This window comes from Cryptomeria japonica, chromosome 4 (genome assembly GCF_030272615.1).
Source record: "Cryptomeria japonica chromosome 4, Sugi_1.0, whole genome shotgun sequence".
Taxonomy (NCBI): domain Eukaryota; kingdom Viridiplantae; phylum Streptophyta; class Pinopsida; order Cupressales; family Cupressaceae; genus Cryptomeria; species Cryptomeria japonica.
Genome location: NC_081408.1, coordinates 36239178 through 36256936, shown reverse-complemented (window position 1 = coordinate 36256936; position 17759 = coordinate 36239178). Strand labels below are relative to the sequence as shown.

Here is a 17759-nt window from a genome sequence, read left to right as displayed (position 1 = left end):
CAGAGCCATGGTGAAAGAAGATCGTGATCAGATTCTATACAACTTCTAAGTATTCTTTCCTCTCTCTTCATCGAGCAATACCTCTAAGTCTTGAAAATGGTGAATGGTCTTAAAGTTGAAGATAGGCTTGAAGGCACATCCAACTTCACCTCATGGAAGTTTAGAGCGCTCATAGCGCTTGAAGAAAATGATCTTCTTCAATTCATAGAGGAAAACGATTTATTCGAACTTGAAGATCATGAGGAGAAACTGCAATTCAAGAAGAATGCAATCAAAGCAAAGAAGATATTAATCGACCCCGTGCGGGATCACTTGGTGCCTCTCATCTCCAAGATGACAACTGCAAGAGATATGTTCAAGACCTTGGAGGTTTATATGAGATTAACAATGTAAGTAGGGCTCTTGCCTTGAGACAACAACTCCACCAAGTGAAGATGGCAAAAGGAGATCTAGTCATCACCTACTTAATGAAAATTTCAGAATTGAGAGATCAACTATGCGTGATTGGTGATCAAGTGATAGATAAAGACCTTGTTATTCTAGCCTTGAATGGTTTGCCTCACTCATGGGAGCCATTTATCCAAACCATAAGTGGAAGGTCAAAATTACCTAAGTTTGGTCGACTCTGTGCAGATTGTATTCAAGAAGAATCAAGATTGATTGCCAGAGGAATCGTCAAGAGTTCTCAAAATGAAGATACACATGTTCTTACCACTCAATCTACCAAGAAACGAAAGTATTGGAAGAAGGGCAACTTCAAAAAGAATTGAGATTTCAAATCGGATTCTGCACCTGATTCTAGGAAGAGGAAGGAAGATCTCTCTCGCATCCAGTGTTTTAGGTGTGACAAGTTTGGTCGGTTTGCAAATGATTGTTTGACAAGACCTAATCATCAAGGAGCAAACATCAATGAAGTCTCATCTTAGAAAGAGGTTGAAGATAACTCCAATGGTTTTCTTTTCATATCAGCATTATCAAGCAATGTTCCTACGAATAGTGATACATGGTTAATTGATAGTGGAGCTTCTCGATATATCACCGGTCATCGGGAGCACCTTTCTGATCTAGTGGAGAAAGAGTCACATCTCCAAGTCATTATTGGGGATGATGCATGCTACTGTAAGAGGAGTTGGTGCTACATCTCTAAAACTTTAATCTGGAGTTTCTCTACACCTAAGTGACATATTGTTCGTACTAGGGATCAAGAGGAACCTTGTGTCTATTTCAGCCCTGGAGGATAAGGGCTATCAAATTGCATTTTCTGAAGGAAGAGTTCTTGCTTGGCCCAAGAACTCCAACATCAAGACTGCTCGTGTGATCGGAAATCGACATGAGAGTTTTATACAAACTCTCCACTCTACCAGTTCAAGCTCTTATTAATGATTCTTCCAGTTCCAACGAACTGTGGCACAAAAGACTTGGACATTTTCACTTCATGGCTCTTCCATCTTTGGAGAAGATGGTAAAAGGTATTCCTAAACTTATTCATGTAAATGATGGTACTTGTAATGGTTGTGCTATGGGCAAAAATATTAGAAGTCCTTTTCATAGCTGTGAAAGTAGGTCTAAAAAAATACTAGATCTTGTACATTCAGATTTATGTGGTCCAATGTCAATTCCATCCTTAAGTGGATGTTTGTATTATGTAACTTTTATAGATGACTACTCTAGGAAGAACTACTTTAGGAAGACTTGGATTTATTTCTTAAGGTCTAAAGAGTCTGATGAAGTCCTAGGTAGGTTTAAAGAGTTTAAAGCTCTTGTAGAAAATTTATCTGGAAAGAAAATTAAAATTTTAAGGTCTGATAATGGAGGTGAGTACACCTTGGGTAGCTTTCGTGATTTCTGTATTGAGGCAAGGATCAAGAGGGAGTTCTATGTTCCTTACAACCCCCAACAAAAAGAGTTTGCTGAAAGGAAGAACATATCTATAGTTGAAGCTGCAAAAGATATGATTCATGATCAAGACCTTCAAATTTTTCTATGGGCAGAAGCCTCTAGAACAGCAGTGTATGTTTAGAATAGATGTCCCCATCGGATATTACAAAATATGACTCTTGAAGAAGCCTTCTCAGGTATCAAGCCTGATATCAGCGACTTGAGAATATTTGGTTGTCTTGTGTATGTTCATATTCCCAAGGACAAGAGAACCAAGTTGGAGCCTTCTAGCAAGAGAGGAATATTTGTAGGCTACAGTGAAACCTCCAAAGCCTACCGTATTTACATTCCTGGACAGAAGCAAATAGAGCTTAGCAGGGACGTCACATTTGAGGAAGTTGTTGCATTCAGGAAATCAAAGGGCTCATGCATGGAGATAGATGATGAGACTCCTCAAGACATGGATGTTGATCATGCTCCTGAGATTCAGAGGGAGACTACAAAACCTGATATGAATAATGATCCAATTGAACCATTGGATCCCCCTGATGGGCCTAGAGATATTGTTGTGTCTCGAAAGAGACCTCTTTGGGCGCGAAACACTATGCAGGAAGCAGAACAATTTGCTACTCCTAGAGGCACATTTAGGGAAAGCAAAAGACCACAAAGATTTTCTGGTTATGTTGCATTGATGTGTAATCTTATTGAGTCTATACCTTCTAGTGTAGGGGAAGCCGCAAAACAACAAGTTTGGAAAGATGCAATGGATGAGGAGTATCAATCCATTCTCAAGAACAATGTGTGGGATATTGTGCCTAGACCAAAAGGGAAGTCTACTATATCTTCCAAGTGGTTGTACAAGATAAAACATGTAGCTGGTGGCATCATTGAAAAGTACAAGGCTAGATTTGTGGCTCATGGTTTCTCTCAACAAGAGGGAATAGATTACGAAGAAACATTTGCTCCTGTTGCTCGCTATACTTCCATTAGAACCATCATTGCCATTGCAGCAACTAAGGGATGGAAGTTGCATTAGATGGATGTGAAGACTGCCTTTCTCAATGGTGTGATTGAAGAAGAAGTCTACATCGAGCAACTTGAGGGGTTCATGATTCATGGGAAAGAGTCTCATGTGTGTAAATTGAAAAAAGCCCTATATTGCCTTAAATAGGCTCCTCGGGCTTGGTATGAAAGAATTGACAGATACTTAGTGGGTTTGGGTTTCTGCAAAAATGTTGCTGATCCAAACCTTTACTTCAAGGTATTCAATGGTGATATGTTGATCTTGGTACTTTATATCGTTGACCTATTTGTTACTGGAGAAGATCATCTCATTGATAGATGTAAGGAGTTGACTTCCGAATTTGAGATGAAGGACTTAGGACTTATGCAATTCTTTCTAGGGTTGGAGGTGTGGCAGAGGCCCAATGGGATTATCCTAAGTCAAGGAAAATACACCATCGATATCTTGAAGGGATTTGGAATGACAGATTGTAAATCTATGTCCACACCAATGGAAACTAACTTGAAGAAATTAAGGGAAGTTGCAGCTAGTTCAGATCTAGTGGACACTACACCAGATATTGCTATGCAGTAAGTGCACTTAGCCAGTTCATGAGTGAACCTAGACAGATACATCTAGTTGCAGCCAAGCATATCTTGAGATATTTGCGTGGTACAGTTGGATATGGTTTGAAATACTCTTCTAGTATGGACCCGATTCTTGAAGGATATTCTGATCTTGATTGGGCAGGGAGTGTTATCGATCGAAAGAGCACTTCTGGTTGTTGTTTCAGCTTGGGATCTGCTATGATTTCATGGTGTAGTAGGAAGCAGTCTTCAGTAGCTTTGAGCACTACAGAGGCAGAATATTGCAGCATGTGTAGCAACTCGCGAAGTAGTGTGGTTTCGTAAGCTCCTTGCAGGATTGTTTGGTCAATCATTGGAGCCTACCATCATACATTGTGATAACCAAAGTTGTGTAAAGCTTTCATTTAATCCAGTATTTCATGATAGAACGAAGCATGTAGAGATTCAGTACCACTATATTAGAGATATGGTACAAAGGAATGCTGTTCAGTTGAGATACATTTGTACTGAGGAATAGACGGCTGACATTTTCACCAAGCCTCCTGCGAAAGTGAAATTTGTGCATTTTCGAGACAAGATTGGAATTGTGGAAAATGAAGCTCTTGCTGAGAGGGAGTCTCAGCATCAGTAATCTCTTGATATGTATTATAATGCATTCTTCTCCGTGAGAGAAGTTTGAGGTGCAAGCCCTTGTCATGCATTCTTCTTTGTGAGAGAAGTTTGAGGTATTAGCCCTTGTCATGCATTCTTCTCTGTGAGAGAAGTTTGAGGTATTAGCCCTTGTTATGCATTCTTCTCTGGGAGAGAAGTTTGAGGATCCAGCCCTTGTTCCACCCTCTGCGAGTAGGTATGGTGGATTCACTCTCTACGAGTAGGTATGGTGAATGCCATGTGAGAGACTTCATGACTTAGCATTTATTTATACTCAACCTATGGGAATAGCCATGATGGACATAACTATGCAACACAAATGTCGAGAAGGATTCTTCCCTAGCTAAGAGGGAGTGTTGATGTTTAGCGTCGGTCGGACTTCTTAGGGCCGATTGTTTTCTCAAATGCGTGAAGGGCCGAATCGGCCTTACACATTTTATATGCCCGATTTATTATGATTTCCGCTAGTCGTATTAAAAGGTCTTATTAATAAATACTATGATCACCCTTGGCATAAGACGTGACCCTTGGCATAAGACGTGATTGTGAAGAGTCATGCTAACCGATGTCTAAATGAATAAAGACATGTTGGTTAAGGCCGACTTTTGGTAAAAGTCGTGTTGAGGATGGCTATACTGATCAATGCATTACATCTCAGTTGGTAACTCGTGGTGATCATCAAGCAGATCATATTATTCATTACAACAGTTCGTGGTATTTATTGACAGCAGTTCATGATATTTATCTACAGCAGTTTGACATTCATCTCCAGCAGTCTAATAAACATCTATAGTAATTGTATGCTTACAGCAGATTGTATACATTGAACAAAAGTGTTCAATAAATTGTTTTATGCTAGGAGTGATACAAGTTCATTGTAAAGACATATTGTAATTGATAAATGATATAAGAAATATTGTTGCTCGGTTTCTTCACCTTCAAGAGGAAGGTTTTCCCAGGATAAACTTTGGGTAGTTGTATTTGATTTACTGTCTATCTAATCTGATCATAAAACTTAACATGTAGTGATGATTTGAAAATCATAAAGCTATCCTTAGAAGATCTCACTAGCCTTGTAGAGATGTTTGCTGCATGTCGAAGCAAGACTTAGTTAGAATTTCATCAAAGATCATTCATTGCTCCTACATTCCTAGAGTTAGAATAGCCTTCCTAAACCTTATCCTTTTTCCTTTTTTTAAAATCAAGTCAAGTGATATCCCACGTTCCAGCAATCATTGAAGCATTCAAGTGTTCAACGTAAGTCCCCTCAAAGGTACATCAAATCACATCAACACCATTGAAGCTATCCAACATGTTAAGACCTAACATAAGAGAACCTTGGAGTCATCTCAAGTGATCCTTCGCAGATCTTCAGCATTTGAGAGTCTTTTTATCAAGAGAGGATAGAGTACCATTGGTATTTTATTCTGTGTTCGATAGTGCATCAAAACTCCATCAACATTACCTTCATATTATTGACATATATAAATAACATTGTCAGAATCAATCATTTCAAATCCATAGTACAACTCAATTAAAGATTACACATCTACATATGCAAGTAATGATATAATGAACACAATTGCATTATTATTTAGCAACCTTTATTTAAAAGAGGGATATAACATGAATGGAGCTTTTGCTACTTGCCCTCCTCATATTTCCTACCACCCTACCATAACGGGATGATGGATTGGCTATAAGCTTAAAGGAATCTTATCTACATTAATCATGCATTCCTATTATTAATCATATGGTTGAAGCAATATAATCTCTGCAAACATTCATACTTCTTATCTAAATCATATGACAATGTGTTATATTCATACCACAATAGCTGCTAGTTATGCAACTGCTGTGTGATATATATTTATGTTATTTCTGAGTTTGTTGAGTGCTGATTGATCTTCTTCGATGATGGTTACTTAATATAATTTCAGATCTGCATTGATTGTTCTTTCCCAATGTTTGCTTGATGGTTGTTGATTGCTTCTTTCATATATTCAGAAAATTGTGAATTCTCATAAATAAGACAATTTCCTGAATATGTGAATGTCTGACCTCATATGATTCTCATCTTATATTTCTTTTTACCTTACATAAATTTCATAAATTTAGGCTACTTATCTAAACTAAGACTCTGCTCTTTATCGGCTCAATATCTGAATTCAGATTAAATGCTGCTTCCCATTTATTGGATTGATCCTTCATGGATTTGAGTTCAGATTCAGAAACTCTTATCCGATTGAAAACTCAGACCCAGAGTTCTCATTCCATAGATCCTTCCTGCATGATTTCCTTGGATGAATTGTTCTTTCATTTATATCTCCCATTTGGAAAAGTCGTGCCCCTTTGCAAGAGTCACAGCTTTTCAAGACTTAGTCGGCCTTCATTATTTGAATATTTATAATTTTTTCGTAGTCGGCCGATGCTGCCAATATCCTAGTCAGGTCGGCCTTAATCATATAATGATCGCCCTTGCATTTGTCTTAATAAAACTCCAGGTCGGATTCTTGAAGAAATTAAACCAGGTCAGTCCATGCATTCATTTATTTGCCAGTGCTTCATTGTATTAAGGGGCAACAAGGGTTTTGCTAGGGTTTCTAAGTGCTGTACCCAGGGATTGTGAAGGCTGCCACTAGGGTTTAAGATTGGGCATGACATAGAAAAAATCCAACATTAAAAATGGAACAAATCTGAGAATTTGGTTTTAACAAACCACTCCTGAAAATGCAACTTACATAACCCACTGCAAACTCTATTGCTGCACTGCCAAACAGAACCTCAAAGAACTATAAAATGCTCCAGCCTCTAATATGATCATGTACAACAAATAACAATTATTACACTTTCTACCATGTCCAAGACACCCACAACACACTAGAAACTCAACTGAAAGGCCAAAACTGCAACTGGAACAACTTGCAAGCAATCCAGCCAAAACTGCGGAAATTGCTAATTCTTTCTGCACAAGTGTATGGATGAGATTACTCACTGTAATCCAACGCCTCCCATTCTTGGATCACCTGAAACCAATGGGCATCCTGTCCACAAGCCTCCATCTTCAGTAATTTACTAGCCACTAAAGATAAACTGAATACAAAGTGGTTTAGAAAATAAATTTCCAAAAGATATCAATGGTAAAAGTTTTTGGACATGTACAAATGTTGGGCATCAATTCTCACAATCCCAAGAGGCTAAAATAAATATTAATTTACAATAATTTTTAATATTTCCTCTCAAAATATGCCCCATTAAGAATTGTCATAAACGACGGATTCTTGGCTTAAAATAGAGTGTAGCTTCCACCATGACACCCTGCATGCAAGGAAATCATTCTTACACCTGCCATATTGATTTCTAACTCATAATTAAACACACTTGGTTATACAAAATCCAATGCCATTTATGAGATTCTCCAAAATGGTTGCCTGGAATAGACTATGACAGCTGTCATAACATTGCCATAGTCATCAATGCATTCTGCCAAAACGGTACAAATGTTTGATAGGTGAAATAGCTCCAGAAGATGCTCTCCATATTCCATTTTCCCACTTATGCTGGTAAATAATAAATTTAATATTTATATGGACGAGGGATGAAAATTGCACAAGGACAATATTAATATTACATAAATGATATTTTTCAATGTCTCATTACTTCTGACTTAGTATTTTGGACAGTGAGAACTTACCATTTTTAGTAAGTGCTATTTTTGGAAAAGGGGACATGACAGATGGTGAAATATCCCTTGTATGGATATACACTATTGGGATTATTTATTGAGTTCAATCCTTGAAAAACAGTAAAGTCACACTTTGAACACAGTAAATGGTAGATAAAACTAATATATAGTTTGAATCATATATCAATTTTGGATCTGAATACAGTGATACTGCTGTTCATATATTCATAGTTTGCAAAACAGAATTTCAGACTGTAAGAGTCTAAGCTACTCATCAAGATGTAGATTGACAAAATGAATCACAGGTTTCCTAATTGCACTGCCCAGGACAATCAGATCTGAGTTGATGATCTTCTGGATGCAGCCTGGCAGTATAACAGTTCTGACCTGCAATTCTGAGTGGCTGAATGGTTTGATTCAGTTTCACTTTCCACAATGGAGTAAAGCTCCCTCCCTATTGATCACTGCATGGTTGGCAGCCTGCCTAAGTCATCTAGCTTTCTCCTTGTGGCTCTGGTAATAGCAATTTCACTTCTTGCAGTGCCTTAAATTACCAGGTAGGGTCTGCAATTTAGGGCCCAGTGTAGTGCTCGATGCTAAATTTTGTTTATTCAACACACTAATAGGTAATGGCAGGCATCAATACTTAAATTTGCCCCAGCTGACCTGAAAAGACATCAAATTTATTGATTTAGCACACTTGCAGCACCTGAGTGGAGCTGCCCAATGAGAGGAAAGGATTTTTGTCCTAACCTCTGGTTTGCTGTCAAGGAGTTTCCTCATTGAAAGCTTGAGCACTTGAACTCAAAAATGAAATTGTGAAATCAAAACCCGATAATGCAAATGAGCTAGCAAATTTGAAGATACATCTCTCCACCATTTTGAACCCATGGGACCTGAATCTGGGCACCAAGATTTTAAATTGCCCCATTATAATTTAAATTTATGTTTTAATGTTTAATTATTATTATATGTAATTATAGTGTTTGTAATGTCCCCTTTTGGGATTTACCCTAATTTAGTCCCAAGACAACAATTCTAACTTAAAGTGAGTGTTAAAATATATTAATAAAATAATTCTAACTAAACTGAATACATTTCATTATAATAATTAACTTAAAATTCTAAGATTAGTTTGGAGGATGGAACTTATCTTGACAATTTTCTCTGATTTGTAACCTTGAGATATATGACATTGCTGCTGCCCAACTGAGCCCTCAGATTGGAGTCATAATAAAATAGATTCTCAACAACTTATGCTATAGTTCTCCCTTTCAACTTGATCTTCCAATGTTATGAAATTACTTTAAGTCTCCCACACAATTCTCTTTGCAAAGATGTTCTTTATATCACCTTTGAGACTACTATAGATCTGGTCACAAGTCTGATTTATAGAGATCACAATGTCCTCCTTGTAATCTGCTTATCATATACACTTCTCAATTAATCTTTTACGTAATGAATGTATTCCAACTATCTTCTTCTAATACACTTACAACCCACTCTCCCAAATATATTCCCTTTTTTTCATATATTTTTCCTCATGCATCCAAGCTTGGTATTTCTCCTGCTCTACTTGGGCACTCAGACTTGGATAAGAAAGATACATCCTTCCCCTTTCCACATGTCTCTCATTCTATTTTATATCTTTAATTTCCATAAGGGTCACCTCACTTCATTTGAGGAGTCATATCTCTTTGTTTATTAATAAACATAATTGTTAACTTATACACATCTTTGTTACTGTTTATTATCCTTTAATTACTGACTTGCCCCTCCTTAGCATTTGCACCCTTTTTTATAAACCGATGCCAAAGGTAATCTTAATTATCTTAATCGCTGCTCATGGAATTACTTGGTTGATCAAGTCATGCTCTTCTTTATTGTTTCAGGCTTGCTCCTTAATATGAATTGTTGTTAACGATATTACCACCTTCTCAGTGGTTATTTTTTAATCGTTATAAGATTTGCTGCATATGCTGATTGCCTATTTAATGTGCAGTGGTCTTTAATTACTGCTTATCAATGATATACAAACTATTCCTGTTGTAGTCACATTACCATGAATCTTCTGGGGTATTTGCTACATTTAATACGAAGTCGCTGTTAGAATTCTTTACCCAATCTGTAACTATCCCCCGATGCCGTGATGGAAGAGATCTTAATTGCCATCTTATATCTTGTTGAATAGTTACATCTTTTAATCCTATGTCCCAAAGAGGGGTTATGACAGTCTGCCCTTCCCGAATTTGCTGTCCTCAAGCAAATGTTTATTTTAATTTCCTCAACTAAACCATCTACCAACATGAGTTAAACAACACCGAGCATATACATGGGAAACACGAAGCATGCACGTGGAAGGCACAGAGCATACACATGGAAAACACGAAGCATACATATATGCAAACACGGAGTATACATGTGAATACACACATTGTGAAATTTCTTTCTTGTTATGAGTAGGAACACAAATCAACACCAGCTCGATGTAAAAACATAAACATTCAATCTAGTTTGTGACCTCAGGTAGAGTATTTAAGAATTTCAAATGGAGTAAATATAATGAGTCTGATTAGCCATATCGACAAAGAGGATAGATAGCACAATGTTTGGATACTTTCCTCAAGTATTAATTAATGGACTATGCTTAACTCCCTATTCGCCATTAATGAAAGAGAAAAGATTTAGACACAACGAGACGCCCGTAGTGCTTATCAGGCCCAAGAGCGGTACACTCCCCCTTGGCCCAACTGATGGCAGACTTTCAGTCATCCACAGCGGGTTGCCTACCTGACAGAGGCCTAGTTTCTGCTGACCTCATTGCTCTATCTCTCTCCCACACTAGTGGTGAATGTGAAGTATGCATCTATTATTAGTCAATTTCTTTAAGATTATACTGTTATCAATGAGATAATTCCATACTCATTCCCTAGTGAGACCAAGGAGAAGTAGGTGCAATAGGATGCCCGTAGCGATTATCAGGCCCAAGAGCGGTACACTCCCCCTTGGCCCAACTTGTGGGAGATTTTTGGTCATCCACAGTGGGTTGCCTACCTGACAGAGGCCTAGTTCCTGCTATCCCATGGCCCTATTCCCTTGTATCTTATTGGGTTTGGGTATGTAATTTATCCATTCATCATTACTTAATAATTAATCCATGGTTTCTTTATGGGACTAGTCCTTGTGATCTTAAAAATCACATTAATAATGCAATTCAAGACTGACTTGTAATTTCAATAAATATTTGTGTATGCATTAGCCTTCTCTGTATTCACTTCCTCAGTGAGATCAAAGGATTTAGACGCAACGAGACGCCCGTAGCGCTTATCAGGCCCAAGAGCGGTTTACTCCCCCTTGGCCTCACTAATGGCAGACCTGCAGTCGCCATAGCGGGTGATGTACCTGACAGAGGCCTAACATCTGCTGACCTCATTGCTCTACCCCATTTCCTCACTAATGGTCCATATGGAATTTATGATTAATTTATTCTCAATTTAAATGCCAGCTTATATATATTATATATATATATATATATATATTTTTTTTTTTTCGTCATATATATATATATATTAAGTATTTTAAATGCCATATGGATATGCCTAGTTATCCACTATTCTAATTTGAATTACTCTGAAGTCATACCCATTCAATATCTATTTGGCTGATAATAATATATTTTAAATTCATCTTACGAGATAGAACCCTCGTTACTTATCGGTCATGGTACTTGCCTCTGTTCATTGACTAGAATAATTCGTTGATTCAATCTTATCCTACAGGATGGCAAGATCATTGCTCTGATACCACTTGTAATGCCCCCTTTTGGGATTTACCCTAATTTAGTCCCAAGACAACAATTCTAACTTAAAGTGTGTGTTAAAATATATTAATAAAATAATTCTAACTAAACTGAATACATTTCATTATAATAATTAACTTAAAATTCTAAGATTAGTTTGGAGGATGGAACTTATCTTGACAATTTTCTCTGATTTGTAACCTTGAGATATATGACATTGCTGCTGCCCAACTGAGCCCTCAGATTGGAGTCATAATAAAATAGATTCTCAACAACAAATGCTATAGTTCTCCCTTTCAACTTGATCTTCCAATGTTATGAAATGACTATAAGTCTCCCACACAATTCTCTTCGCAATGATGTTCTTTATATCACCTTTGAGACTACTATAGATCTGGTCACAAGTCTGATTTATAGAGATCACAATGTCCTCCTTGTAATCTGCTTATCATATACACTTTTCAATTAATCTTTTATGTAATGAATGTATTCCAACTATCTTCTTCTAATACACTTACAACCCACTCTCCCAAATATATTCCCTTTTTTTTTATATATTTTTCCTCATGCATCCAAGCTTGGTATTTCTCCTGCTCTACTTGGGCACTCAGACTTGGATAAGAAAGATACATCCTTCCCCTTTCCACATGTCTCTCATTCTATTTTATATCTTTAATTTCCATAAGGGTCACCTCACTTCATTTGAGGAGTCATATCTCTATGTTTATTAATAGACATAATTGTTAACTTATACACATCTTTGTTACTGTTTATTATCCTTTAATTACTGACTTGCCCCTCCTTAGCATTTGCACCCTTTTTTATAAACCGATGCCAAAGGTAATCTTAATTATCTTAATCGCTGCTCATGGAATTACTTGGTTGATCAAGTCATGCTCTTCTTTATTGTTTCAGGCTTGCTCCTTAATATGAATTGTTGTTAACGATATTACCACCTTCTCAGTGATTATTTTTTAATCATTATAAGATTCGCTGCATATGCTGATTGCCTATTTAATGTGCAGTGGTCTTTAATTACTGCTTATCAATGATATACAAACTATTCCTGTTGTAGTCACATTACCATGAATCTTCTGGGGTATTTGCTACATTTAATACGAAGTCGCTGTTAGAATTCTTTACCCGAGCTGTAACTATCCCCCGATGCCGTGATGGAAGAGATCTTAATTGCCATCTTATATCTTGTTGAATAGTTACATCTTTTAATCCTATGTCCCAAAGAGGGGTTATGACAGTGTTGAAAAAACACTTTTATTTTATTAATAATAATTTTAATAATGAATTTGTTGGAAAAGAGGGGACATGAAAGATGGGCATGTGTTCTTCTGCAACATATTCATAACCACCAAAACCAAGACCATGCAAAGCTAAGATAAATCTGTGATCTCTACCCATTGAAAGTAGAAACGGATCCGTAGGCTTACCATTTACAGATTAATTACAGTCTACAGGTGATTCACAGTTGTTACACATTTATTTCTGACAAATCACTATTTAAAAAAAATAATCATATTAAGAAGTATGCCTGCAAAGTTTTATAGTTTTCAAGGTGTTCTCTCAGTGAATATGGTATTTACAGTGTGTTGAAATGTGACCTTCCTCTTTGTCCTCTGTGTCTCTTATCCCTGAAATTGTTATGGTGCAATTCAACACTTTCTCGTTATTCTTTGGTACCAGTGTTTGACTATGAAGTGTCCTGAAAAAAAAAATATGATAGCAACCGTTCAAAATTTTTTGGATGAAATGAGGAGACTAAATATTCATTATGATCATATCTTTGTTTGAACATGTTGAAAATGAAATTACTAGGTTGTTTTTACTTTTGATGCTTGTAAGTGAAGAGGTCCTAGCTATTCAACGAGTTGTGAAATTGAGTGAAGTTACATCTCACATTATTCAGTGATGAGCATGTTGAAAGGAAATGGCATTTATCCTTAATATAAATTTTTGTACAAATTTGTTTGGTCTAAGGTATTTATAGCTCAAGCATTAGTCTATTCTTTAAGTTAACAATCCTGGAAAAGTAATTTGATTGGTAAAATTAGGATTATTATAATATTTGTTTTATAAATTTTGTTGTTATTCCAGATTATCTCTTTGAATTTTGTGGGGATGAGAGATTTGATATTTGAACAACATTGAATAGAATGACATCGTCTATGTTCCAGTATTAATTTCAAAGCCATGTACCAGTGTCTCTAGTCCAACGATATTCATCTCATTTCTCTCTTTGTTTTAAGCGAAAGGTTGGTCCTTGATTAAATTGACTGTGGCATGCCAGAACTTTGTCTTGGTCCATGATCTGTAGGTTGAAAATGAAATGAAAGTTATAGAACTGTCCCTAAAGAATGACCAACCCCATCTTTTAGTTGTTTAGACATTGATCCTTCAAAATGTTTAAGCAAACCACTCTAGGCTCCATATCATGCCTTATTTCTGTTTTTGTATCATTTGTGAGCCTTTTAAATGGTTGGAGATCTTCGAAGTTTTCTATGTGTAAAGGGGGATTTATGTCTTTTTTATGGTAGACATGCCTCAAGAAAAGCTGAGGCAAAGCTAGAGAGAGTTTCACCCTAAGCCATATGCAGACAACACAATTAGGATGATTGTTGTGTTAGGAAAATCAACCAGGATGATCAATCGATTTCCTACATAATCACATGAGAGAAAAACATGCATACAAGTATACAGAATAACCATATGCAAAGATCAAAGACATCACAAGATAACCCAAGATATACTTTGGGAAAATTCTCATAGAGGCATGTTAGTTGCATCTGGTGATATTTGAAGTGCTACCTTGTCCAGAGGATTATTTGTTAATAAGGCTTTTATTCAGAACATTTAGTACTCCATTTATTTTGTATGGCCATCCGATATGGGCTCTTTATGGGGCATTATTGGTATTCCGGTATTCCCAATGCACTGAACTATAATCCCATATGAGCAATTTTTAAATTTAGCAAGAGCAAGATTTTATTTATAAGCAATCTTTAAATTTAGCAAGAGCAAGATTTTATTATATTACATTTCTTGGCAGGTATGCACTCAGCGATCTTGGAAAAGGCCATATGGTGTGGGCCTGCTTGTTGCTGGATTAGATGAGACAGGACCTCACCTTTACCAGAACTGCCCTTCTGGAAATTATTTTGAATATCAAGCATATGCCATTGGTGCTCGCTCCCAAGCAGGGAAAACTTACTTGGAAAGAAAATTCGAGACATTTCCAGAGTGCTCACGTGATGAACTTATTCGACATGGTATAATGTCAGTCAAGGAATGCTTGCAAGAAGGCAAACTTAATGGTGCTAACTGTAATGTTGCCATTGTGGGAATTGGAGAGGCATTCACTATTCTTGATCAGAAAACAGTCCAGGACATCATTGATTTGTTAGAGGATAAGAAAGATGAAATTCCAACTGATGCTGCTCCAGTTGAAGGTGAACAAGGTGCTACACAAGACGATACAGACCAAGGTGTAGCTCCTATGGAGACCTAATCTTAGGAATAATATTTTGGTTGACTTTCTGCTTTTGAGAATGTGAGGCAGGTGTCCCCAAAATCATCAAAGCAAATTTTCTCCCAAGGTTCAGCTTTTGATACACGATTTTTGTTATTTTTTTCTGTTGTAGTTGATACTGTTTGTAACCATGCAAAAAGCTACAAGAAACTAAAAGGCTTCTTTTTTTTTTTTCAATTAATGTAAATGACATTCTAGTTTGTAGTTATCTCTATGAAATTTAGAAATTACTGTTGACTTATTGGTTCTTTTTTTGTTTTGGCCTGTTAGACTTGCTTGATGTTCAACCATATAATCAGTGCATTGAGAAGCACTTCCTGTTCACCCATTGATTTTTATTTTGATAGCAACAATTTGTCTCTAAATGATGATAGAAGGGGCAATGCCAATCTCCCTTTTCAAAGATTTGCACCTTTGTTGATAGCAAGGGTACTCAATGTCATTAGATTTCCACAATTCATTAATCTATCTGTATAATGCTTCTGGATTTGATTGTGTGAATTTTTTTGCATCAACGTTTCGGATCACACTCTGTGATCCATCATCAGAATGGTAGAGAGCACCGGAAGAAAAATAATTCAAACGTAATGCAGGATACTGTTAATGCAGAGTTTATTGAAGTGATGAATGGATGTGTGTTTTAATTCAGAGGTATCTTAGATTTTACATGATATTTTATTGATGGGAGATGAAAACTTCACCCCCAAAAAATAATTTTCTACATTTTAGATGCACAATCAAATAATACATTTTTATAAATTTTCATTGAATCTACAATTAAACTAGCATAGGTATCTTAATTACATTTGTCAAAATTAAATCAAGAGATTAGCCTTGAGCTATTTCATATACTTGAAAAGTTGGTTATTTAATTTACTACATACATATTGGGCACATAAATTGTATAGGTTTCTTTTTTGCATCTAGTGAAAGGACATGCCTTGCATTTGATTAGGTGTACCCTGTTCAAGGTCGATTGCATATAAATGGGGCTAGTGATGAAGCCACACGAATTGTTTTATAATGCCATCTTGCCAATACTTATAGTTGCTCTTGTTCAAGGTGATCATGAAGAATGAATTGAAAAATTCATAAGTTTACACTGAGAATCCCCATGTAGAGGTTAGAGATCAAAACATGTGAAATTGGAATTATCGTCGTATAGAAAATTACCCCGTATTTTACAAAATGTTTTAAAATAAAGTTAGAAAAAAATGGCTTCAAAGTAAAATAATAGGTGCTCGAAGTAAAATTAGGAAAAACTAGATGTATGGATGCCTAATGCAAAAAATTATATTTCTAACACCCATTAGTTTGTGAAAAATCGATATCATAATGTCTCAGGAAAAAAATGCTCCTTCATGACTTGTGGAAAAGAAAACACATATCAAGCGAGGTGTTTATCATGACACTTAGATTGTGGGGGTTGATGATTGTGTTGATGGTGCGATGGTGATTCAGGTCGCAGTGGTGATTTGTGGTGTGATTCAAGGTGGCATGATTGTAGGGTCTAGCTCCCTTGTGCTAGGCATGGCTATGAGCTCCCCTCCCCATGGGACCAAGGACTTTGAATAGACACATACAAAACACGATTACAATTAGGCCCTAGTCATTGAAATCACTAGGGTCTAGATATTGTTCAAATTTGACTACTGGTTTGTTGCTAATGTCATAGTACGAATGAAATAATTTTAGAATGAAAAAGAAAAATCCTTGTACCTTGTGATGACGATGCAAGCAGGAAGAGGGACTATTCTTACGAGATTTTGACTTTTTGGAACAATGGTCTATGGATCATATGATAGTACAAATCTGTACAATTACACAAGTTTTTCTTGAAACAAAAAGCATGATTTTTTCAATGCTAAATCCTGTTATGTTTGATGTGAACCTTTTGAGCTTAATCGTGAAGTTCATTTAACACCGCGATGCATTGCGTGAAAGCTCTTGGCCAAAACTTTCTAAACACTGTAGGAGTATTTCACATTTAGAGGTTTCATACTATGTAAGAGTTGTTGATTGACCTCATAGTAGTCCAAAGATCACTCTCAACCAAAACCACCTTATACAAAAGAGATAAGTGATGGAAATGTTATGATGCCAAATAATGCATTAGATGTAACAAAAGAAATTGACATCATATACAATGAAGAAACTCTTGTTATAAAGATAATGATGAAATTTTAGGACATCTAAGATTTTGACAACTATTTCAATCCCATGATATTAGACAAAAAAAAATAAATGACTTAAGTCAGGTTAAGTAAATTAGAATATGACTTAATATGAAACTAGTTTAGCAACATACCATGTCTAGATCAATATTGGCTAGTTTTACTCTTCTTTTGGATCCAAGCAAGGTTTAAAAATGTGGTGTGATTAATTTTGTTGGTTTGTTATTGAAATGTCTTCTTCTATGTTGAAGAATTCCCTTATTAGAAATATTTTAGGAGCTAGAATTAATAAATTTGCTTTTTAAAACTGGGGCTAGAGGAAAATGAAGGCTTCATGGCTAGATTGAAACCTTTGGTTTGTTTATGTGATTCTTCTTGATCTCTTTTTCAAATTACGGAGATTGTGCTTAAATGCTCATAGATGGGCCATAGTTCCTCGAT

General features: G+C 36.3%; 1 protein-coding gene across 1 annotated transcript in view; it reads left to right on the top strand.

The window, feature by feature from the left end:
• LOC131047828 (proteasome subunit alpha type-1-B) overlaps nucleotides 1-15392 on the top strand; it is a 45412-nt gene extending 30020 nt beyond the window's left edge. Inside the window, exon 2 of the mRNA XM_057981613.2 lies at nucleotides 14665-15392. Coding sequence (XP_057837596.2) covers nucleotides 14665-15123 — 459 coding nt within the window. The 3' untranslated portion in view covers nucleotides 15124-15392. The remainder of the gene's footprint in view (nucleotides 1-14664) is intronic.
• Nucleotides 15393-17759: the final 2367 nt, after the last annotated feature.